The 25000-nt window shown below is 41.2% G+C and overlaps 2 protein-coding genes across 2 annotated transcripts; both read left to right on the top strand.

The window, feature by feature from the left end:
- The first annotated feature begins 4550 nt into the window (after window positions 1-4550).
- nptxrb (neuronal pentraxin receptor b) lies at window positions 4551-11827 on the top strand. Its single transcript, XM_028408214.1, has 6 exons — window positions 4551-4670; window positions 4856-5568; window positions 7490-7913; window positions 8723-8964; window positions 9684-9863; window positions 10830-11827. Exons 2-6 carry the CDS (start codon window positions 4861-4863, stop codon window positions 11073-11075), a joined length of 1800 nt encoding a protein of 599 aa, XP_028264015.1. The 5' UTR covers window positions 4551-4670; window positions 4856-4860; the 3' UTR covers window positions 11076-11827.
- Window positions 11828-16902: 5075 nt separating this feature from the next.
- Window positions 16903-19943, top strand: LOC114436139 (dynein light chain 4, axonemal). The gene is made up of 4 exons (XM_028406255.1): window positions 16903-17000; window positions 17472-17551; window positions 18326-18409; window positions 18566-19943. The coding sequence occupies exons 2-4, from the start codon at window positions 17480-17482 to the stop codon at window positions 18728-18730; spliced, it is 321 nt and encodes a 106-aa protein (XP_028262056.1). The 5' UTR covers window positions 16903-17000; window positions 17472-17479; the 3' UTR covers window positions 18731-19943.
- Window positions 19944-25000: the final 5057 nt, after the last annotated feature.

The raw sequence follows: 25000 nt of genomic DNA, 5'->3' as shown, positions 1-25000 counted from the left end.
TAGTTGTGTATTAATATTTAAATTGCACTTCATATTGGTAGTAATCACGACGGTAAACATATTAATATTATGATGTATAGTGTTTAGATCATATTATAATACAATAGTATTAATATTTGCAAAGTTTTGAAGAAGACTACCGGTATAAACCATATGGTTTCCACGGCAACGGACGTCACGTGTCGCCTCATCAAGCTTTTGGTTTTGAAGGCTCCTCCATAGACTCCCATGTTAAAAATGACGCAGAAATTGCTTAATATTTGAAAAATTATAATTTCTTTTAAAAAAACTTGTTGACCCGAAATGTCCTCTGTGAGATGAACATTTTGATAGTTGAATGGCTGAAATCGGTCAATATATGCTGAAGATACGTTGCGCCAAAAAACGTACCGAAGAAGAAAAAAGAGGGTGAAGAACAAAAGTTCGATTGCCTAGCAATCAAACTAACTAAACAATACCATGAAATTTAATTAAGGTTAAGACACAAGACTTATCCCGCCTGGCTGACAAGAACACCCCCATTAGATTTATTTGTTGTTGCATTTAATTTGTGATTTACAGGACTGATGATGAGAGGCTGCATCTTCTGGCATTATGTGATAATATTCTTGTTTCAACCACCTAAAAGCTCAGTTCCCAAATGCCCCACAGAGAGGCGCTTTTGAGCAGCACTGATGCCTTCAGAGTAGCTTCTGACTGATGTCTTAAGGAGGATTGTGAGGGCTGGGGTGACATTGGGGTCATCACGCCTGGCTGTTCATCTCTCTGTGTTTTGATGTTGAGATGCATACTTAAATCAAACAGATGTATTCTTTTCTACAGGCTATGTTTTATTAGATTCTTCTCCTGTTTGTACTGCTGGGTGTGTAATAGAGATATAAAGGTGACACATCTGGAGTCTGTCTTCTCTGTGTTCTCCTTACTTCTCATTCCCTTTTCGCTTTGGCACCACTGAGCTTATGAGCCAGATGGAACCAAAATAGTCATCACGGTGGGATACCAGTGGCCCACATCTGTCTGTGTGTGTGTGTAAGTATGATCAGCCACCACTGGAGATTAATCCACAATCTGGTTACTGGTCGCTGCAGTGTAACCTTACTGAACTGGTGTTTGAGTCCCTGGCTGTGATGGATATTTAATCTTTATTTCAAGCTGCATTTCTGACTGTTAGGCTAAACTGAGGCTAAACCAGTACTTCACATTTCTAATTGGTTTTAAAGTCTCACACTTTGTGTTTAGTGATGTGTCGCAGTCTTTCAAAGAAGCAGATGCAGTCGGCCCCTTAAGTGTGTTGATTTTTATTTTGGTTAGTCCATCAATCCATTTTTTAAACCTGTTTCATTCTGTACAGGGGTGCAGAGGTGCTGGAGACTCTCCCAGCTATCCACATACACCTTTTCAACTTTTTCAAATGTGTCTCAGCTCTTGATACTGGCGCAGCTGAGGGTTGAGTGCCCTGATAGATCACTTTTTATTTACCCACACACATTCCTTTATTTCAATCAAGGTATTTAACCTAGTGGCCCTTTAGTCCTAAGTCCACGTTGTTCAGGCAGACCTTCATGGTTTCCAAATGAAACATGAACACATTTTCACACTTTTGACCGATAGCAGTACCCAGAGGTTTAGAGAAAAATATGGAGACATTGCTGTCTGATGAATTCAAACTTCAGTTAACCCCTGGCTTCTGATCTACAGTAGCACAGATGTGTGGTTAAATGCTAAAGGGCCTACACTTGCACTTTTGTACATATAAGTGGTATTCAAAGCACTCTGCAGTTTCTGATTCCTCCACCGACACACACCAGCTGGATGTTTCTCAAAGTCGAGGTACAATTCTTTTCACATCAAGATGCTGCATCAAATCCCAAAGGAGTAGTCCTTCGCGGTCCTTTGTTCAGAGAGTTTTCAAACAAAAGATGCTTGTGTATATCTTGGTCAAAGCACACAAACAACAATGTGCAAAACTATAAAATGAGAGCTTTCACTGACAGCAACACAGCCCTCATTAGCCGGTTCCATTGTTTGATCTCTAAACATCAGAAAAGACTCCTGCCTGGGCTGACTTGGAATAGATAGTGATTAGAATGTTTTAACTGCACGTGGACATGCACACATGCACATCAGTGTGCCATTACAAAGCAGCTATAAACAGATTTTTAGTGTTGTTGTTGAAAACGCTTTGAAGTCAGAGGCAGGTCGATGGAAAAAAAATGCTCACTAAAAAAATGCTTTTTTTGTCATTTCATCAGAGAGGAACTCCTGGAAATAATTCAGTGGTTTCTTATCGGAGGTTGGATTTCTCTTTAATGCTGTGCCAACTGGCAGATTTACCTCCCTGACTGGCAGCAGGGTTTCTCCCATACGTACAGTGAACCGGTGAAGATCTGTCCTGCACTACATGTTTGCATTATACACTGGAATAATATCAAGAACAAAGTCTGCAGATGTGGTTTAGAAAAGGTTTTCTGATGAGAGTGTTTGCTTGCTGGGCACCACAGAGGAGTGTCTGTGTCAGTTACATCATTGCTGTTGGCATCAGTGGTGGGTTTGTTTGCTGCTGGGACGGCCTCTAGGGGAAAACATGTACTTCCTCCTCCTCAGACCAAAGACCTTCCTGTCCTAGGTCTCATATCTTAAGGCTGTTTTCCTTCTTGTTGTTCTGTTGTACAACACCGTTTCTCCTCTTTCTTCTTCGGTCTGTGTGACCTATTTTTTCCTCTCAGTTGTGCAGCATACTCAGACATGCTTGCTTATTTGTTCGTAATGCAACTTTCATGTCACACTCGTGCATATAGCACACACACTTCTTCTTTTTTATTCTTCCATACGTTTTTTGGCGCAGCGTATCTTCAGCACACATTGACCGATTTCAACCATTCAAATATCAAAATGTTTCAAAAAAAAAAATAAAGGGCCACTGATTTTTTTTTCTTATTGCCAAGATGTAGTTTATGTAACCAGTAAATGACAATACACATAGTTGACAGTTCTACAAACACTAGCCTGAAAAAATGTTTTAGGTTTGATGCATTTCACCAGTTTTCACCTGTGAGAGTGATTAAATGCTAAACTTATGGGTTGATTAAGCACTGCAGCGAGGGGCTAGCTGGCATTTACTGTAGAATGAAACCCCTTATTCCAAACAGCAGTGATCATCCTACCATATAAATACATACTGTAAATGTACATTATTTTATTTATTTATTTATTTTTTTACTACTTTAGTAATCCCAGAGGGGAAATTGCTTAAGGCTGCTGCCACACACCAATGAGTGCACTGGAGGCAATGCGGGTAAAGTGCCTTGCCCAAAGATAAACAACAATGACTAGGGAGGAGTTGGGATCGAACCACCAACCTTCCGGTTATAGCCCTGCTCTACCACTGAGTCACTGCTGCCTTCAAAAATTAAATTATTAAATTATGTATTTATTATTTTACCACTTTCATAAATTATAAAGGCTTGACACTCACAACACACAACAACAACAACAAAAGTGTCTGCACTGATTAATAATATTACTGGCAAAAAACTGGCAAAACAGGTCATTTATTTTAAATCAACATCCTCCACATTTGCCAGCTGTTCCCACACATGCCTGTGATTTATGGAGTATACTATACTATACTCAAAGTTTTCCATCTCAGGGTCACATTTTAACACAGAGCTTGTTGAACCTGCTGTTGTGATGTGCATAAATAAGCACAACTTTTTCTTCAGACACCCAAACTATTCCCTTTGCACTCAGTATAGTTCTCTTCTATAGTTTTTTTTTCATATTGGTCCAATAATTGAACTAAATGAATACTAATTAAATTCTGATTTTTTTTCTGGCGTCCTATAGATTGTATATCCAGATGTACTCTAGACATATTATTTCATCTATGTCCAAAAAAAGTCTTTTTTTGACGTCTTCTGGACATCTTTTTCCTATACGTCTAAAAGACATCTTTTTTTAGGTGTCCACAAAAGGGGTTCTGTTATTTACTTGTACCCACATGTCTGAAAGTCAAACAAGAAATGTGAATTTTATAAAGCCCAACGAGAATGCAACAACTGACAGGGAAATGTGCCGCAGCATCAGGAGAAAGAGAGATGAGATGAGAGAGATGAGGGTAAGGAGGAGGGCAGTGGCGATGCTGGGCTCAAGATGTGTGACCTGACCCAACTCTACTGCCTGTTATTGATTTTTGGGTGGTCGCTTTGTGTTTAAAAGGCACGCCAGAACTTGACTTAGGCCAGCGGGCTGTATTTACACAGGTCTGGTGTAGAATGTTAAATAGCGACATGATGAGTTCATGCAGCCTTTGTCAGAGGCTTATTTATTTAATTATTCCTCATTTCATAGTGAATGTCCAAAAGCTCATTTTAGTTGCGCACACACACACACTCTCTCTCTCTCACTCACATTGATCCATCACCGCCTTGTTTGTTCGCGCTGCTGCTGGAGATTCACCTCTGCTCTGACGCATGCCCACAGCCTCGCTCCTCCTCTCCCAGCGGTCCCCATGGTAACGCACGGAGGAGAGCAGCTTAGCAACGCAGAGACGGAGAGAGAGCATCTCTAGTCCAGACAGCGCGGTGCCATTAGTAGCAATTACACACTGAGACAGAGGCAGCAGGACCGTAGCATCGCTGGAAAACAGCTGTGGATCTGCAGCAGGATACGTGAGTGTTACATTTTACATGGAACGCTTTAGTTGTAATTAGATGACTTCCGCTAAGTAGATCACGTTGGTACTCTGCAGTCTTCCTGCATGCTGCTCTCTGTAAGCCTGTTCCAGACATTTATCTGCAGCTTCCTGCATGCAGTTGTTTTTCTGAACCGTGTGTATCTCGTGCATTGTGTCCAGTCATAATGAAGTTCGTGGTGGTGCTTGTGGGAGCGGGCACTCTGGCCTTCCTCGGAGCCGTCATCTGTATCATCGCCAGTGTTTATCCGAGAAAACGAGCCCCGGCTCTCGGCGACAACAGCACCCTGGCATCGGAGACGCTGCTCGAGCCCATGGAGACGGGATCGGTAGCTCACGCGGGACCGCTGGGCGCTCTCCACGGCGCCGAGTCATACGATGGAGGGAACGGGCTCGGCGGAATCGGCCTGGAGGTACCCACACTAAATGAGCTCAATCTCGGAGAGGGGACGGGAGGAGGAGGTGGAGGATCAGCCAAACAGTTCAGCTTCAGCCGACTCATCTGCACTCCCATACCGGTCGGAGAATGCAAGGGTAAAGATCTGAAGCGGGAGCAACAGCAGGCGGATGAGCCGCAGTATGAAACCGAAGATGAAGACCTCCGGACAACCGCGGAGGAACTCCGGCAGATGGTCTTGCAACAGAAGGACCAGATCTCGATGGACCAGAGGACCATCCAAGAGCTGACTGGAAAGCTAAGTGAGTGTGAGAGCGGACTGGAGGACGAGAGGACTGTCCCCGAGCGGAGCATCGGGGTCTGGGGGAATCGCCGCGTCATGGCCGGTGATGATGTGAGCTCTTCTGCCGTAGCACGGGCCGTGGAGGAGCTTGCCAGGGCCATCATGGACCTAAAGGACCGCATTGAGAAACTTGAGGTAAGTTCTTACTGAGACAGGGTAAAGAAACTTAGGCAAAACCTGTTGGTCTGACTGTTTCTCCTCCTGTTTGAGTTTTGTTTGACAGCAGGTGTTTTGGAGAGATTAAACTCAGCAGGTGAGACACTGTGGTCCCGTCTGAATTTGGCTCATATGGCATTTAACAGCCTATATGTCATTTCTACAGTGCAGTTTAAGACATCTGTGATGAAGGTGGATTAATAATGTTGGCTGATGTACATTAAAAGATTAAGATTAAGCAGAGATGATGCCGATATGACAGCAGTGAGACCTCAGGCCTGTGTGCAGTGGCCTCTGTGTTCATGTTGTATCCTCCTCTAACGCCCTCCCTCACTTCTTCATTCTTCTCTTTCATCTTCACCTTGTCTCTCCTCTGACAAGTGAGTCATGACACAGGCAGCCCCTCACGCCTTGCATAAGATTCCCATAGACCCGAGGGAAATCTTTCCACCTGCTGGCTCTCACACCCCTCTGCTCTCCCCCCACCCCACCCTACCACACATCATGCAGGCGCCTCTACCTCTGCATCCAATAGCACGGCAGAGACATAAATAAAAGATGAAGCTGGACAGGAAAGAAGGGGGTGGTGGTTGAGGAGGAGGAGGAGGAGGGTCAGGTTCTGTGTGTGTGTGTGGGTGTGTGTGCTGAGATTGAGACATAGACAGGCTTATAACTGCACAACACACACTCACACACACTCTGCTGCATCACAGCCCTCTCCAACCACAGTCACTTACAAGGTTGTGTCAGTCAGTGCAAATTTATATCTGTCCACATTCTGTCCTGCCTCAGCAACTCTCTTGATATCATATATCACCCTCCCAACCGTCGCATCCACACTCAGCTCTCTCTCTCTCTCTCTCTCTTTACTGCCGCTTCACCAACACCTTTTTTTTCCAACTTATGCCCTGCATACTAATGCCACTACTACTAGCAACACAACAGCTGTGCTACAGATTTATTTATTTTCATTTTGGCCCTGTAGTTCAAAACAATTACCAACAATAATATTTACCACAGCAAAGACAGGAATGGGCTCTGCGTGTTGGCTCTGTCCTCTTCAGGATCAGGATTTCCTGACATCACTCGAGGATCTTTACTAACAGCATGAGGCAAGATACATTTACCCAACACACACAAAGGAAGGTGAGGCTCTGATTGTTATTGTGTTTAGCAGTCATTCATTTTATCAACCATCTTAAACTTAAAAAGTAAAAAAAAAAGAGTAATAGTATAGTAAATGAATTAATACATACAATACATCACATGGGAGATTGAGTTACACAAATCTGAATTCACAGTCACCACAGTCAAATCTGAATTCACAGTCACCACATATGACATAGAATAAAAATGAGATGATATCTAGCTGTAAAGGCTTAATATACACGACTCAGTTATAACCCCTAACCCTTGTTAGAAGTTGTATAGAAGCTATACATTTTTACACGTTTAAAAGGTGCCAGATATCACTTTTCAGTATTAATGCGTATTGCAGAGGCCTGCACAAAAGAGGTTCTGATAAATGTAGTAGACGGTAAGGTTTTTCCTCTTTGCTGCTCAGCCGTGTGATGCATCTTCCACGGTGGGTCACAGTTGCCAGGGTTTAAGCCTGTTATTATTAATATAATAACATTCATGGTTGTCTAAAAGTCATTAGATTAATTCTTTGAGGACCATAATTGTCAGTCAAATATTTCCATGTTAAATATCTTTTGAAATCTTAACCTTTTGGATCTGGAAAATCTTACTTCCCCAATGGAAACAAGCTTAAAAACATTTTTTTTTGTCCTTGCTGCTAGATCTCCTGTTAAAATGTATCTTATCAGCTGTGTGTGTGTGTCTGTCTAAACTATTAATTCCTAACACAGTCTTTATTTTTCTTGCCTCCACTCTGCAGGCGGAGATAGGTCCTGCCGCCTTGAACCTCACCGACACATCTGTGGGCGCAAGCAGCAGCAGCAGCAGCAGCAACAGCGTCAGCAGCAGCGGCAGCAGCACCGGCAGCAGCAGTCCAACTGGCCACTCTGGCAAGGCTCATGTTCCTCCTGTTGGCAGTGCTCCCTCCCCGCCCGCAGCGGCTGCTCCAGGGGGGCGGCGTCCGCCTTCACCAGCCTCCTCTAACCCCAAGACCTCTGCCAAGGGCTCCCCTGGGCGTGGAAAAGGTACCTGGAGGGTGGAGGACCTGGAGGGGGAGCTGGAGAGGAAAATAAAGATGCTGGAGAAGGAGCGACAGGCCATGAGGAAGGAGACACAGGGACAGCACGAGAAGATCAACCAGGGCATCGACACAGTCACCCACAAAGTCACCGAGCTGGAACAGAGTAAGTCTGCAGGGAGAGAAAGAGGAGGAAGAGGAGGAAGGTAAAGATAGCAATGGTGGTTGTATAAAAAGAAGGAGGGGATGTATGGATGGATGAACTGCACTTAAGGGGAGGTAAACAGTTGCATTAGCTAGCTGATGTTCATGAGAGCAGTGCAAGAAAAGGCTGAAATAAAAGTTTAACAAGCACAGCGGGTGAACTGGGTCATCGCAGCAGCAGAGAACACACCGTAGATCAAAATAAGATCATTAATGAGCGCTGAGGGGAAGTGTCAATCGGAGCAGGGAAGATACATGTAAGTGAAACGATCTGAAATCATTACTGTAAACTTCAGATAGTCCTCCTGTGAATGTGGTTGGTAGGAAAGTGATTTGGAAAAGTCATACTCACTTTAAATACTTGTTGATGACATTTCCTGGAGACTTCCTTAGAGGATCAAAGTTACTGTGGGTGAGAACTCTTGGAAAGTAAAGATGTTTGATAACAGAAGTGGAAGTAGATCTAGAGACTGTGAGGTGCCAAGAGGAAGGTTAATAAGGGAAGAAAAAGGACGTCTCTGTTCTCTTTTTAGCTCTGTCATTCTCTCAACCTTCCCCACTCCTCTGCTTAAAGAGCTGCAGAGTGGCCTCAAGTTAGAGAGACAGATCATTAACTGTAACACTCGCCAGTGAGTGTGTGCCTGTGCACAAACTAGCAGGGACAAGTGGGAAGAGAAACGCCACTGTCCCTTCTTTAAATTGGCCATTAATGCGTCATCCCTCTCCCCCTTGCCGTCTGACTGTTTCTCTCCTTGATCTGTTTCTCCAAAGCTCTGACAGAGCCATCGTTCCCCGAAGGCTTCGTCCTCTCCTTCCCCATGCGGACCAACTACATGTACGGCCTGGTCAGAAAAGAGATAACTGAGATGTACGCCTTCACTGCCTGTCTGTGGCTCAAGGCCAAAGAAGGCGGTATCGGGACCCCGTTCTCCTACTCTGTGCCGGGGCAGCCCAACGAGCTGGTGCTCCTCCAGGGAGTCCACAATCCTGTGGAGCTGCTCATTAACGACAAGGTACCAATGCCTGATAGTTTTTATACCTGAGGGGGGGCAGGGAAAAGCGGGAATATTTAGGCCCTTAGGTTTCCTTTTAACATTATATTTCTGGGAAAGGGAACAGCTGGAATGTCACAGTTATTGTTTCATTCAATAAAATATTATATATTTTATTGAATGAAATAAACTAACTCTCCTGAGTGTGTCCGTGTTTGGATCCCAGGTTACGATTGATTCAACAGGACGCTGATTAAAAAGAAAGAAAAATCCTCCTGCCGCAGAAAAGGCAGAAGTGAAACAGATGGTGCCCTTGAACAACAGATTAATAATGTAACAAACAATAAAAAACAACATAAAAAAAAATACAAAGAAACTGAACGTGTCTGGGGTAGTGATTTAGCACAGAGGAAAAATAAACAGCACTTTGTTTCTACTCTTTTTTTTCTACAAAAATCTTCTATGATGTTGTGAATAAAAGAAAAATGCTTTGTGGTAGTGGGACCCACGGCAAGCATGCTTAATTGAGAAGACATGCTGCAACACTTGCCGTGTTTGAAGCTGTCCACTGGGTGTAGTTTTCTTGACACAAACCATCAGTTTATCTACATTCTGCTCATGTTACTACCTGCACTGGCTCAATATTCAGTGTAAGCCCGATGTGTTGAAGGTTAGCGTATGATCACTGCTGTAAAAGGCAGGTCTAACCACAGACACCGTATGTATTCTGTGACTTTTAGGTGGCGCAGCTGCCGCTGTCCCTACCGCAGGATGAGTGGCAGCACATCTGTGTCAGCTGGACCCTCAGGGATGGGGTGTGGAAGGCCTACCAGGGGGGGAAGATGAAGGGGAGAGGGGAAGGGCTGGCTGCCTGGCATCCAATAAAACCAGGGGGAGTCCTGATACTCGGGCAGGAACAGGTGAGATGGATGGACGGATGGACGGATGGACGGATGGACGGACGGACGGACGGATGGATGGATGGATGGATGGATGAATGGATGGATGGAGGACAGACCTAAAACAATGGTAAAAAGATGGATGAATTAAATGTCTTAGACAGATGGAGTAAATGATGGATAGGTGGTTGGATTAACAGGTGGTGGAATTGTGGGTGATGGACTCAAATGGAGAAAGAGACGGATGAATGACACATGTTTAGACAGACAGATATAAGGGCGGAGGGAGCACTGGTTTAGGGGATCATTATTGGCTTTTCACACATGAACAGATAGAAACCTAATGGTGTTCGGACTCCCTCTCTTCTTCATTAGTAACACAACTGCATTACATAACTGTTATGAAATATGACATTATCCTCCTTGCAGTGTCAAAAGAACAAGCTCAAAGCTTATTCTGCAGGCTTCGTCCCTGCATAGAGGATAAAATAGAGCTCAGCAAGATGATGCACTGATGCAACAAGACTTGATTTAATGGATAGTCTTTTTTAAAGAGAAGTACTTTAATAATCTCCTGTGAGGATGACTGATGTACTGCTGTTGTGTGTGGATGGGCTGAGTAGAGGAAAATCCCAGGATGCCCCCCCCAACCACCACCACCACCACAAGGGTGCTCTGAAAGAGAATAAATATTTTTCATCTTATTTAAGAGGAATCCTCAAATCACAATATTTATGAGTGGCTTAAGCTTTATCTCCATTTTCATGATTATTTAACCAGGAAAGATGTTCAGTAGTTGCCTGGTGGGGCTGTGTATACAAGTTACAATATAATATAAAATGTGGAATTTTTACAGGAGGTAAAAGGCCCTAAGATCTCAACCCAGGTCCTAAAAGATGCATTTCATTTAAAGTAGTCCTAATGGTTCCTACTTAAACTCCGCCTCCATATGTTCCATGTTATTGATATTATCATTCTACTTCCCAGGATACACTGGGTGGTCGCTTTGATGCCTCCCAGGCCCTGGTTGGGGAGCTCTCCCAGTTTAACCTGTGGGACCGGGTGCTGAAGCCCGCAGAGGTGGCTGCCCTGGCAGAGTGCAGCTCCCCAGCGCTGGGCAACATCGCACCCTGGACCGACCATGACGTGGATGTCTACGGCGGGGCCACCAAAGAGTCCCTGGACCCGTGCCACGCTGCCCAAAGATCCAACCCCTCCAGCTCCAAACAGTGAAGGGTTGGCCCGATGATGGTCACATTGGATAGGTCAATCTATTCAGGAGTTTAAAGCCGTTATCAAATTGCGGTATCTTTGCTTGTTTTGGGGTAGGAAGCTTGCAGATGGACTGAAAAGATGACGCTATTAAGTCGTTAAAAGTGGTGTTTCTGTTTTGTTCTTTGTGTTGGTGTACACGCTCATGTGTTTACTTCTGCAGTGAGATACAGTGAGTTTAGTCACAGACCTTAGTGAGGGCTACATATGGCATGAACCTTTTGATGGAGACATAACAGATCGGTTGAATGTAGCAACCTCTGGTTTAGGTCGTGGGTTGGTTAACCAGACAGGATTATTCAGGCAGAGGGTCGTGATGGGTTTGAATGGAATGAACCTTTACTGATGCCACATCTAAGGGTTTCTTACTTTTACAACACAGTGGCACAAACTTCTTTTTCCTCATCTTGTGTCCAGTTGATTGTGTTACATGGTCATTTCTGAGATGCTCTCGTGGTAATGTTGATTTTGTCACTCAATTGGAAACAGAGAACGTTTTCTTTTAAATTGTATATGATCCTGTTGAGTAACGTATGTGTGCTTTTTAGTTTTCTATATTGCATACCATGATATGGTAAAACAGTGGACTTGTATGTGTATAATGTGTAATGTACCTCTGCTGTTGTTACTCTGTACAATCCCCCCCCCCCTGCTGTAGCCTCACATTTCACAGTCAGATACAGTCAACTTGAAGGATATCAGCTAGAACAAAGCAGTGCTCTCAACCGACCTGTGAAATAAACATGTCTAACTAAGTGCCGATCAGACACTGTCGTTATAATGTGTTATAATGGTCAAAACTTTAACTGTAAAGCAGAATGTGTTCTTGCATGAGTGTTTTCAGGAAAGTCACATATTTCCTGCCACTGATAAAAAAAACAACAAAACAAAAAGAGTAAAAATGTTTAAATGACTGTGTTTGTGTCCCCACAACACACAGGTGTGTTTTTTGTAAATCCTCACAGACAGAGAGGGACGTGTATGAAGTGGATGTCTGGCTCTGTGCTGTCTGGAAAGAACTAGCTTCACTCAAACTACAGAGCTTTGTTTCAGTCATCATTAGTCATTACAATATATACCTTTTTGTATATATATATATATATATATATATATATATATATATATATATATATATATATATATATATATATATATATATATATATATATATATACAAAAAGGACACATAAAACAAATGCAATTAAATTGCCGCATCAAAGTATGTTTTTGTGTTAAACACTTATGTTTTTGTTTTCTTACTTTCAAGGAATTAAATCATTCTTCATAACCATATATCATAAAAAGTCTACATTTGTGCAATAAATAAAGAGATTATCAGAAGGACATACAAAAATTCAAATTTCAATTGAAGTTTTTCATCCCTGATTTGTAAGTCATTTGATGTCAATGTGTAAAAAGAATTTACTTTAACTTAACCACTGATGAATCGTTAGATAAACAACTATAGTCAGCTTAATCATCTGTATGCACCACATATACAGTGACCACAGAGCAGATTGGATGTGTTGAATGTATTCAGAGCAGGACACCACAGAAAAAGAAGGTAGAGCAAAGCCAGACTACTGTGAGAGCGTGAGGATTCTTACTACACTAAAAGTGGGTCCAGTCAACACTGTGCAGCAAAATGAAGCATCGTTTCTGTTCACGTATTACCTCAAGACATGAGCCCCACACACAATTTGACCCACGTTGTGAAATGTATTCTCTCTCTCTCTCTCTCTCTCTCTCTCTCTTGCTGATGGCTGTGCTTCTCCTTATTTGCATCTTCATGGATCTTCTATGATGTTGTGAAATATAGGTGGATTAAAAACTAATAAAATGGCTGTGACAACATTTCTGTAGTTGTAGTCATAAAATGACATGAAAAATGTGCATGTGTGTGTTTGTCAGGTGTGAGTGCAGCTTATTATGGCTTACGCCTGTCAGCTCATCAGGATTACACCTCAGCTACGCAACTGCAGTGACCTCTGTGCACATGATTGTGTATCCTTGACCTAAGAGGACCTTTAAATGCCCTATAATTGAATGATTTATGTCATGAGGACTTTATGGCTTTGTGTTGCCATGAGGAATACACAAGTCATATTTCTCTTATGCTGTGTCCGGATGAAATTAGCTGCATTTGTGTGTGTTTACATGGTATACAGCAGGGACACCAGAGACAGTCTGGTCTTTGATGTAGACATAATAGATTACTCATAAATTTAACTGTGACCGTTGATTCGTGACTGCTGATCAGCCCACACACACACACATTTCTTGCCATTCTGATGAGCCGAACTGTGAACAGATGTGTAACCTCCCACTGATAACATTTCAGAACATTATTTTTCTCCCTAGCTGGGTTTCCTCTCTTTTGCACAAATTAGTTGACTTCTTGTAAAAAGAACAAATCTGTATAGCTTGTACTGGCTGCTAATGAGCACTATTTCTTCCTGAAAGCCCCTGGCCTTGTTGCCCATGTTGACTACTTGCTACTGTAACTCAGCCTCAGTCATGTTCTGACAGTATAAAAACATGATGAGTGAAACAGATTTTAATTAGACTGATTTTCTGATGGTGAGTACTTCAATCTGTCTTTTTTTGTTCTAAACCTCCCATGAGGTCTTGTTGGCATATTGTTTGCCTGAACAAGAAGAAATAAGTGGGATGTAGGAGTTATGGAAGAAACTTTTTAATGTATACTGTATATGACAATGACATTTTCTCCAGGCATTCTGTTGACACCTATTGGAGTAGCCACTGTAACATCTTAAAAACTTGCTAAATTAAAGAGATCCCAGACCATCACCAGGAAAATGATGTGCTGGTGTCACCATGGTAACCAAGAAAATGTTAGAGAGGCTTGTTGCAGATGATTTTAAAACGTGTGTTAATGTGAAGGGGGCAAACTCTTCTCCTGAGAATGAGTGGTTTTGATGATTATTCATCATGTGTGATTCACACAGGCCTATGTTTAAAAAAACTGGATTGGGCTTTTGAATGATTGTAGGCTGAAATACACTAACGCTTTGTTATTTAGTTTCCTTGCAGTGCTGGAAATGGTAGACCAGCAGGTGAAATCTAAATTTTTACTGTCTGTCTGAACACACCTATCCTTGTTAGCAGCGAGGCAGCTCCAGAGGGAAGTTTTCTGAACCCAGATGTGACCATAAAGTATAAGCCTAATTTATGAAGTGAGAGAGTGAGTCAGTCAGCGAGTCATCAGCCAGTCACTGTTGGATAATCAGTCTGTCAGTGAGTCATCTCGTCAGTGAATATTTTTCTGATTCTTGGCTCCATCTTTTCTGTTGATCTCGCCTCTGTCACAGCTTGTTAGCAGAGTCACATGGGGTCTTCCTCTCCCCTCCCCAACAATCTGCTTCCTCTGCTGCTGAATTATAGATATACTTCATTATCTCTCTCTGAGGGAGGTGTTTTATTATGAAAATCCTCCTCTCCCTTCATCTGTACCAACTCAAATATTCATTTTTACAGAAAAATCATCATCCCTTAATCAAAATCTTACTCAACACCCCCCCCCCCCCCCCTCTGTAGCACAGGAGCTCTCCTTATGACTACACAAACAGATTACAGAAGGATTCCATTGTCATGCTTCACTTCCTTGTCACACGCTCTGTAGTCGAAAGTCTTCCTTACTCACATTATTTCAGTATTCAGCTGATCAGTCCTTCACCTTGAACCGCATCACTCTGTGTCATCCGTCATCCAAACTGTTTTTACTGTCTGCATGGGAGCGACGTCGCTTTTATGTTGTTTCTGCTGAACTCTGCTTCATCTCATACTTATCATTAAAAATTCACACAACGTTTTCCCTTCTTGATAAATACTTTCCTCAAGGTCTTTCTATCACTGCCGCCTCCTCATTTTTTATTTATTTATTTTTTTTATCTTGGCATCTTTTCAGAACACCTTCTGTCAAAAACACCTCCATCTCCCTCTCGCTGTCCTTCTGCTTTGCTCTGGCGTTCTCATTTCAGCTTACCCATCAGCCCTCTGGCACTTTTCTTTGTGAGTCTCTCACCTGGATGTGCAACACTCCCTTCTTTTCTCTATCTCACTGTATTTTAAGAAGCTGTTTTGTGTTTATGTTCGAAAGTGTGTTTATTACAGTTGATGATTTTTTCTTATGTTTGATCAATGTGTAACAAAATATACAATCTGTGGCACGATACCCATCATCTTTATAAAGAAATCATTTACATAATGATGATTTGTGTAAATATTGGCTTGGAACAATCACATGATTGACTGAAGAAACCTTTACACTCTCCTATCTGCTTTATCTCAAGAATCCAGTGCTACTATTAAATGTTAGGATGTCATTTCTTTTCCATTTCAGCGTTCTGTTGAGATTTGATTTGATTTTTAAACACAGAATGCAGAAGCTCCATAAGGTGTTTGTAAAACAATCATCGATATAATTGTACAGACTTTCTTATTTTGTCAGTGCTCTATCAAGAATACAAAACACACACATTACATAAAACAGTAGCCTGACTGTGAAAACTAAATTCTGTTGCTGTTTTAATTAAATTGATGACCTTGTAATGTTGATATCATAGTGTGATTGAATGTACTTTAAAATCTAACTGGGTCATACGTGGGGCTGTCAGACCATGTGTGTGTGGCTCTTGGGCTGTTTTTGTATACCAGCTGGGTCAGTTAGGTTAATCAGAGACCCTTCAAACCATTTCATAACATAATGCATTGATGTGCAATTAGGTAATGGGTCAGTTTTTTTCCTGAACCCATGCTAAACAGGAGATAAAATGGCATATTATAGTACACATGGGGTCAATGACTAGTTGATTTTTTTTCTTCTGCCTCCATAAAGGGAAAAGGACAAGGACAACTGAAAAGAGAAGAGAAGGAGAAAAAGATTACCATGTGATCTGATTGCTTGTCCCTAAAGATTGATTGATAATCCACTCTAATCCCCAGGGGAGCTATTGTTTCAAATTAATCCAGATGCTTGTGGTGGAATTTCAGGCTGGGTTATTCCATGTGAGGCTAAAAGCACATCCCAGGGTAACAGACACAGCTCTCACCCAGAGAATCTGGGACTATCTCACTTTCAGAGCTTTGTGGCTATTTCTGATGTGAGTTTGGGTTTGTGTGCAATGTGTGTTGAGCAGACTGACAATTCTGGGTCAAAACTCTCCACCTGGGGATTCCACCCAGATGTTTCAAGCCAAATGTGGGTCAGAGTCAGTAAGAGGGCTGATTATGTAGGATGGGTTTACTCACACACAGCCTGATAGGCGCTGGTGTCACTTCTGAACAGACAGGCATACAGAACATTAGAGAGTGATAGAAAGTATCATTTAAAAGAATGTCACACATATTCACTCAAGTTCTGTTTTACTTTAAGTTTTATGTTATTGTGTACTCAAACTCATTTGCAATGCTGAGGCACTTTAAAAATTTAAAATATCACTCTACATTAAAAATAATATACATTATATTATAAACACATAATAGTATATATAACCTAACACAGAATCAGACATATGGGTCCATCCTATGTAGTGATGACATAGCATATATATATATATATATATATATATATATATATATATGTTATGTATCTATATCTATGTACAAAGAAATAAAGAGAGAAAGAAAAGGAGGACAGAAGCTATTTGCACCATAAATAATGGTTTTATTTGACCCTTTAGTGAAAAGAGCGTAGCGGCGTAATGACGTCATATTTTTACGTGATTGACAGGTAACAAACCAATAGGAACGAAGTAAAGCTGCAGTGGGCGTGGTTTCCTTACACGGATATCTCTTGTTTAAAATGTCTCCTTAACAACCGAGCAGAGAGTCAAACAGCAGAAGTTTACGCTGGACAAACTCGTTGTAAGTAACACACCACCGTCTATTTTACTAACTGTGGAAAACACAGTCTAACTCATAATATGCCGTCCGTGAATTTAAAGACATCGACTTCGGGGTAGGAATCGTCAAACCGTAGCATCAACTATTTGTGTAAAAAACAGGCTAAGCTAATTAGCTAGCTAGTAAAACCTTGCTAGTTACGATAACGGATATGCTAAAGCTCACTCAGGTTTACAAACAACACGCGTATGTGTCAGTGTTGTTGAAACGAATAATCGCCCTTTCCAGTGTAAACTACGTGGGAAACTTGCTGTAGCTAGCTAGCAGTGGCTAAGTGCTGTTTGCTACTACATTTGGGTCATGTTGCAGCGTTATTAGCAGCAGATGTGAGCTTGCTCTGTAAAACTACAGAGCCTATGTTTTGAGTTATTGCTCTCGGGCACGCATTTAACAGACTTTGCAACTAACTGCCTTTTAATATGCATTTTGCAGGAGTCGGAATGGCGGGGACTGGTGAGGGAAAGAAAGAAGAGGCCGACTACAAGAGACTGCACAGCTTCCCTCTGATCAGGGTAGGAGAGGGGTGACATTGCATCTCGGTGCCTAACTTTGACAGGGAGCAGCTCTTTAAATGACAATGACGACATACACGTCAAAGTGTTTGGACAAGTCTAATCAAGTGCCTGCATGTGTATGTGAAGCTTCCCGATGACCCAAATTTTTGACCCAAATATTCACAAATGCTGGTCCAAAACCCATTGGTTGTGATTCAGAGCTTTAACCCAGCATTTGTTCTCTAACTGTAACCTGCAACAACTGTTGATTATAATTATGTTTTCAGGCATACAGGTAGTAAGAGTGAAAGTAACATTTACATGTATATTTATTAGTTTGATTGCCGTTGCTATGCAACAATCAATAGTTTGATTATCGTTGCTAGGCAACAATCATTAGTTTGATTGCTGTAGCTAGGCAACAGTCAAACTATTGTTCTTCACCCTCTTTCTTTATTCTTCCATACGTTTTTTGGTGCAGCGTGTCTTCAGCATATCAAACTTACATTTTCTTCAGGAAATGCCCTTCTCTAGTATTATTTTCTACCATAACATCAAAAGATGCATATGCATATATCACATTAGACGACATCAAAATCGGTGTGTATATGCTTTTTTTTTTAACCTGCTTGCAAAACGTCATGTTATTTATATATAACATGCCAAAGTTTTGGTGCATCATATACAAATAAACAACACAACCATAGTCATGTTAGTTAACTAAACACCAACTACCTTTAGCACTGTGTCTGTAGAATTGTGAATATGTATACCTTTGCAATTTGTCTGCAGCACACAGATATGCCAGAGGAAATGAGGGTTGAGACCATGGAGCTGTGCGTGACAGCCTGTGAAAAATATGCCACCAACAATGAGGTGTGTATATTGTGTTCCATTTACTGTATATTTAATATTTTGCTACTGTTAAATCACTTCCAATAACACTATTCTGTCAGGGTTTTTATAATGTTTGTGCCGAGTATACATCATTGCTGATTGATGTTTTTGCCTCCTTACTGTTTCCCCCCCCAGAGTGCAGCAAAGATGATCAAAGAGTCTATGGACAAGAAATTTGGTAGTTCGTGGCACGTAGTGATCGGTGAAGGCTTTGGCTTTGAGGTCACACATGAAGTGAAGAACCTGCTCTACATGTTCTTTGGAGGGAGCCTGGCAGTATGTGTGTGGAAATGCTCGTAGCAACTAAGTTGCTGTCCCTCCTCCCTCTGACATGGTCACTGGGCTGGGAATCAACACCAGCTACCAGCCTGACGCTGGTTATACTTTGGTTGCAGCAGGTTGGTTTGTCACACTACCAGCCACTGTGGCACATAATAAAGTTCTCGTCCAGTTTGAAATTGTAGTTGGCAGTATAGGGCTGGGCAATTAACCGAAAATATATCGAACCCGACATTTAGACCCTCTAATCGACGTAATGTTAGTCGTGACGATTAATTGGGTACTTTTCTGTGCTGCCCCCTTGCTGTAAAAAAAAAATAAAATAAAATAAAAATGCTTTGTAGAGCACGGACAGAGAAATCTGTTTGTGTTCCAGAGGTGGCAAGAACAAAAACAAACTTTTCATACATCATGAGAAATGTTTGTGTGGTCCTCATACGGCTCTCCCACTGCAATTGAGATATTGATTTTAAGTACGGTAATATGGCCCAGCCCTAGTTGGCAGGATAAAGGGGAATTGTGAGTGTGACAGTCACTTTGGCTGGTAGGTAAAAATAGCTTCTTGCCTTGCTGTTACTGTTCTTTTTTTCTCTTTTTTTTATCCTTCCATCTGTCTTTAATGTCCTGCATTTGTGAGGATGCACGTGCAAGTAAGTTCAACTTTTACAAAAATTACAGCCAGCCAGGGTCTCCAAAGTCCTTTATCCTCATTCCTCTTCAGGGAGTGCGTGTGTGTGAGAGTTGAGTTTATATGTTTGTGTGTGCTGGACACACACTGTTTTTTTTTTTTGTTTTGTTTTTTTGTTTTTTCATAATTTCACGACATTGTCACCCTCCTCAGCAGTCTGAGCAGGTTTTCTGCAACACTAAGCCGTCCACGCCATATTTAACTTTTCACACGTGTCTTTCTCTCTCCAACTCGCACTAGTCTTTCAATAAAATTTGTAATATTTTTTATGTATACATATTTTGATGCAACTTGAAAAACTTCTTTTTAAAGACCAATGTCATCTTCTTACAACTCAATGCTCAGGATCTCCTGAGCCAAACACTGAACCTGATCCGCCTTTTCTCCTTGTAAAGGTGTTTGTTATAATCCCTAATACCGTCACCCCACTGGGTGACAATAGCAATGTGATTGTTTCATGTTGATGCCAGTTTTAATGATCCAGTGCAATGGACCATTGTGTGTAAACTGACCTGATTGTACAATAAACTGAGATGTGGTAAAACAGGAACTTAAACTGTTCTTCTTTTGCTCTCTACTATATTGGTTACTGGCTCACCGATGTGTTACATTTTAGGTGAATCACAGTTGTGATGTAATTTTTATGGCCCTTGCGGGGAAAATTTGTTAGGTAGAGAGTGCATCGCTTGTCCTTGGAAAAATAGTCATGTAATTAATCAGACAATAGTGACTGTGCGCAGCATTGGTCACAGTTACATGACACATTCATCCACCTATCCATCTTCTTTACCTGCTTTGTCCTGAATTACAGGGTCATGTTGGGACTGGAGCTCATCTATGTGCAAAATTAAATAGGTTTGTGGAGATCAAAAAATCCATTCCCTACACAGAGGAGCAATGTGGCGGCACTGTTTTTACAGAGCTTTTTTTAAAAATAGAATAGACCAACAAAGATGCCTCCAAAAATAGCCCACCAGGGTTTATGCTCAAAAAGCAAAACAGTAAACGCTGGGGGACTTGTCAGAGTGGATGATGCAGACTGTTTTTTTTTTTTTTTTGAGAAAGTGCTGAAAGATGTGCTGAAACAATGCTACATTTCTGTTTGAATGGCCTTTTCCATTTAAAATTGATGTATTTTGGGAAATGTTCCTGTCAGTTTGGCTTCAATGTCCCGGATGATATTCTTGTTAAAACAAACATGCAAGCTCAGCCAGTCCTGTGAGGGATCCTTGAGTTCATGTATGTTGCATTGTCAGGAGAAAAAAGCTAAATAATGAAATACTAAAGACAACCATTTCAACAAAATAGTAAAATAAAAGCAAGTCATGGGTATTTTAAGGACATTTTGTTCCTTGTGATTGCCTTAATGTACAAATACTATTTACTAATATATACCATACATACATGCCAGACTGTAGATAAGTTCTTCTCATCAGCTTAACTCAGTTTAAAGTCAAATGACCAGTTATCACCCAGAATACCTATAAACTCATTGTGGAGGAAATGTGCAGGAATAATGTTGATATTAACCTGCTCATGAAAACAACATGGTGAAATGAAGTGTCGCCATGAGTGCAGAGGGCAGTGTGACCCAGCAGAGGAGGGGAGGCTGGCTGGCTGTCACTGTTGACAGATTTGCAGAATCTGGCTGCTTCTGCCTCAGTGTTTGAATACTCAGAAGACCATGACCTCTTTTCAGGTCAGCCAGCAAACTTCCAACTTGTCATCTCAGCACTTCTGTTGTCTACGGTCTGTCACAATACTCTTACCTACACAAAAAATGGTCATACAGTGTGTAGTTTGATAAAATAATGTGAGAACCACTGACTGCACATGTTCAGCATAAACAACACAGCATCTAAGTTTAATGAGGGTGGTGGATTTGACAGGGATACATGTGGATTTGCTTGGATCGATGCCAGCACTAATACTCTGATAGATTTTCCCCCAGATTTACCTGCTTTTTCCTGTTTCCTGTGAAGGAGTCTGTATATATTCATCTGCTATTATTGTAACAACACTGTTTAATCTATTGAGTCTTGTGTCAGTAAACATGGTCGCACCCTGTGTGCACTTCATTCATTATTCACCTCATACACTCTGTATATATCTCCTCCTCCTTGTGTCTTCTCGACATTGTTAAATATTCATACAAAGAGCCACAGAGTCGCACTAAAGACTTTTGCTGCTTTGCTTAGTTTCAGCACTGAAATGCTCTTCCCAGTGCCAGGGAACAGGGCTAATTATCCAGCAAAAAGGGCTCAATGGAGCTTTTTGCTGGAGCTACAGATTCAGTACAGCATGAGGGAAATGTTAAATGTCAAGCACACATCTCTGTAATAAACCACAAATGATCTGAATGGTGCTAGTTTTAAATGCTGATGTTAACAATCTTGTAGAGTATCTCTTACAGTAGTGTAACAGCTATTTTGCTTTCCCAGTGTGACATAATTAAGGCTAACTGATCCTTCTGTGCGGACTGACTGACAGGACATAGCTTTTCATAGGATTCACTCCAGTATGTCCATATAGATCGTCTTAATGTGTGATTAGAGGTGTTGTGCATAAAGGTTTCTGCCTTCTCTCCAAAGTAATAGGACTAATGATGTTTCTCTGTTTGTAGTGTGCAATCTGTCTTTGCAGAAATCATGACCTGGTTACTCAGTGAAATCCATAAGCCTCATATGATCAGTTAGAAATGACACCATGCAATCAAACAGGCCTCTGTATGGGTATGTGTTGATGATATGATTCACTATGAGCTTTGAGAAGTACAGTCATTATTTATGAAAACAGCAGACGCTGGAAATGAACTTGACGTTTGCGATGATGAAACTTAAAAAAAATATGAAAAATGCTAAAATAGAGAAATGTATGGGTGAAAATTCAGCTGTGGAATCATTTTCTGTGAGTCCATAAAATGCTAACAGCAATTTCTTCTAGTATCCACTGAAGATACATACGGTGTTGCTCAAAAGTTTGGGAACACTTAGAATTTTCTATATTTCAGCATAAATTCACCCAAAACATCAGCCGATTTTCTGACTGTGGGGAAAAACCCAATCAAAAAAAACTAAAAACAAACAGAAATATTTCACTTTGTCGTGTATTTATTCATAAAAATGATCCATATATGTAACCCTTAGAAGTATGTAAGCATCACAGATTAGCAGCTAAATTAGAATCCATCTGTTCAGAGGCGTTTTCAATCAATAGAATATGAGTCAGTGGCTGCCCTGTCTTACTTGATGTAGTGGTGGAGGGCCGTGACTGCCATGTTACATATCCTGCTACAGCAACATGCAGTAGACAACTGGCCGTTAGTTAGAGTCTAACTTCCAAAGATGAATCTTCTGACTTTTGATGATGAACTTCAAACAGTTTTGTGCCATCGTGCTGCGTCCTCATTCGAAGCATCTCTGTGTGTTGGAAAAGCTGAGCGCTGTATCTTAGCAACGTCCTCACCACCTGTGAAGATGAGTGGAAGGTTGGAGCTTCCCAGGGTGAGTGTGTGTGTGTCAGAGGTTTAACAGAGAAGGAATCAGTTGGTCATTGAAAGTATAGTGACTGACAACTCAGAGAATTTAGTAGCTGGTAGTAAAAAATAAAACAAGAACTTGGGTTTTTTTTGAGAGTTCAGTGTGTGAAAGTGTACACTTTTAAACAGCAACTCAAAGATTCAGAGAGTTAAAGGGTGGAGGAGAAGTGTGTGTGTGTGTCAGAGAGCCGACAGATAGAGACGGAGGGACGGCAGAGGACACCAGAGGAGAGCAGGAGGGATAAATCTTTCATCTGAACATCGCTGCTGGGCTTTTTATTTTAAAATTGAGAAATGAAAAACGCAATCTAATATTAATATGAGTCTGTCTCTGTGTGGGGCAGCTCCCCATTTTGACCATCAGCAGCTGTGGCCATGCATTTCATTAGCTCGTCTTCAGACTAAAATAAAAAAAAAATGGACTCGAAGTTTTGGGGAAAATGGAGGAGGGCGGCGAAATGAAACCATGAGTTAAAAGAGACGGAGAGGATGAAAGATGAGCGGCGTCTGTGGACGAAGCCTCAAAATAGCTTGTTTATAATACATCAGTGAGGCAGGGACAGAGTCAGCGAGAGTGCATCAGACAAAAAATAAGTCACTTAAGGCACAGAAGGCTTTTAGGTATGCTGGAGTAAGAAAAATGAATCTTATTCATAAAGATTGACGCAGAAGACATTGATTTTTTTTTATTTTCCTCTTTGGCATAGCAGTAAAAGCTGTAAATGAAAGTAAAGAAAACACATCACGATAGTGAGGATCATGAAATATGCACACTCTAATTCCATACAGTGCTGCTATAACCTTGAGAACCATATGAAATATAAACCAGTTTACGCAACGCCGGATCAAAATGAAAAAAACAGGAGGGCCAAACAGTTCAATGTTAGTTAAACAAGCCCTCGTTCTGTGGGCTGCATCATTCAAACATCAAAATGAATATGATAAAAAAAAAATCCTGCAACTAAGGAACTGTAAGTGGGTGGAATTTAGCTGTTTTTTTTCTTATGAATAATGAAAGGCACCTTAGAAAAACAGAATCCAGGCTCAGGGTTATAGTTCAGTGTTATTCTGCACAAACAGCTTCCTGGTATTTGTTGAGATTTGTTATAGTATAATTTAAATGAAACACACAAAAGCTGAAAGCACGTTTTACATCAAGGCCTTACAGTGAAAAAAAAAAAACACGTTGAACCACACTTTTGTCCCTGCTGAGAAATAAATACATTTATGATGTGGTTGTACAACAGACTGTGTATATCTACTGTTATATTCAATGCAAAGGATGGACCCACATGCAGAAACGTGTGGCTGATCCAGAGGTGGGACTCACTGTGGCATCTGTTAGATGGATCACATGGAAACAAGGTGTTAACACAAGAGGACATACTTATTATACGTTTGGTATAACACTGGCTGAACACTCTCCATGGCACGGCCGTGAGAAGACATTTTAAAAGTTTATTGTTTACTTTAGTATAGTTTTAGCAATTTATAGGCACATGTATAATTTAAAGGATAACGAAAACAGAAAGTTGTGAAGGTGCACTTCTGTGTTGGTATCTTGCTTTGTTTACTCAATGTGTTACTCTTAACCGAAGCTCACCCAGCTATTAATTTGGATTCCTGTAAAACTAGTAACTCCTGATGTCAGCTTTTTACAACTTGTTTTCCCTTTGGCTCATCCTATGAGACACATTGGCAGCTAAATTAGTGCTATTGTTTATTCAGAGATTTAAACCTAGAGTCACTTACTAAGAGAGTGATTCCTAAAGCAAATATAACAATTAAAGTTCTCCAACAACCTTCAGTCCCACGGAGGTTTTTGTAATATGCATTTCTTTTAGTCCTCATTTGCATTTAGCTCACGTTGATATCCAAAACTTCAATGTTTTATGAGTGCTGCTGAATAATGAATGAACACGACCACCTGTGAGAATACAATCTAACTGTGTCCAATCCAGCATCAAAGGATCTTACAGCTGAGTCACACAGCCATATATATGAACTATATAGATACGTGTGACACATTTTCATTATTTCTCTCTGTTCAACATGGACACACACA

This window comes from Parambassis ranga, chromosome 1 (assembly GCF_900634625.1).
Source record: "Parambassis ranga chromosome 1, fParRan2.1, whole genome shotgun sequence".
In the NCBI taxonomy this organism is placed as follows: domain Eukaryota; kingdom Metazoa; phylum Chordata; class Actinopteri; family Ambassidae; genus Parambassis; species Parambassis ranga.
Note: the sequence above shows the minus strand (reverse complement) of the source record. Positions and strands in the feature narration are given on the sequence as shown.

Excerpts from the sequence above, each read along its gene's own strand:
- nptxrb (XM_028408214.1), top strand. The coding sequence starts at position 4,861 with ATGAAGTTCGTGGTGGTGCTTGTGGGAGCGGGCACTCTGGCCTTCCTC. Across the intron at positions 5,569-7,489 it reads ACCGCATTGAGAAACTTGAG|GCGGAGATAGGTCCTGCCGC; the intron begins GTAAGTTCTTAC and ends TCCACTCTGCAG. Across the intron at positions 9,864-10,829 it reads TGATACTCGGGCAGGAACAG|GATACACTGGGTGGTCGCTT; the intron begins GTGAGATGGATG and ends TCTACTTCCCAG.
- LOC114436139 (XM_028406255.1), top strand. The coding sequence starts at position 17,480 with ATGGCGGGGACTGGTGAGGGAAAGAAAGAAGAGGCCGACTACAAGAGA. Across the intron at positions 17,552-18,325 it reads ACAGCTTCCCTCTGATCAGG|CACACAGATATGCCAGAGGA; the intron begins GTAGGAGAGGGG and ends ATTTGTCTGCAG. Across the intron at positions 18,410-18,565 it reads AATATGCCACCAACAATGAG|AGTGCAGCAAAGATGATCAA; the intron begins GTGTGTATATTG and ends TTCCCCCCCCAG.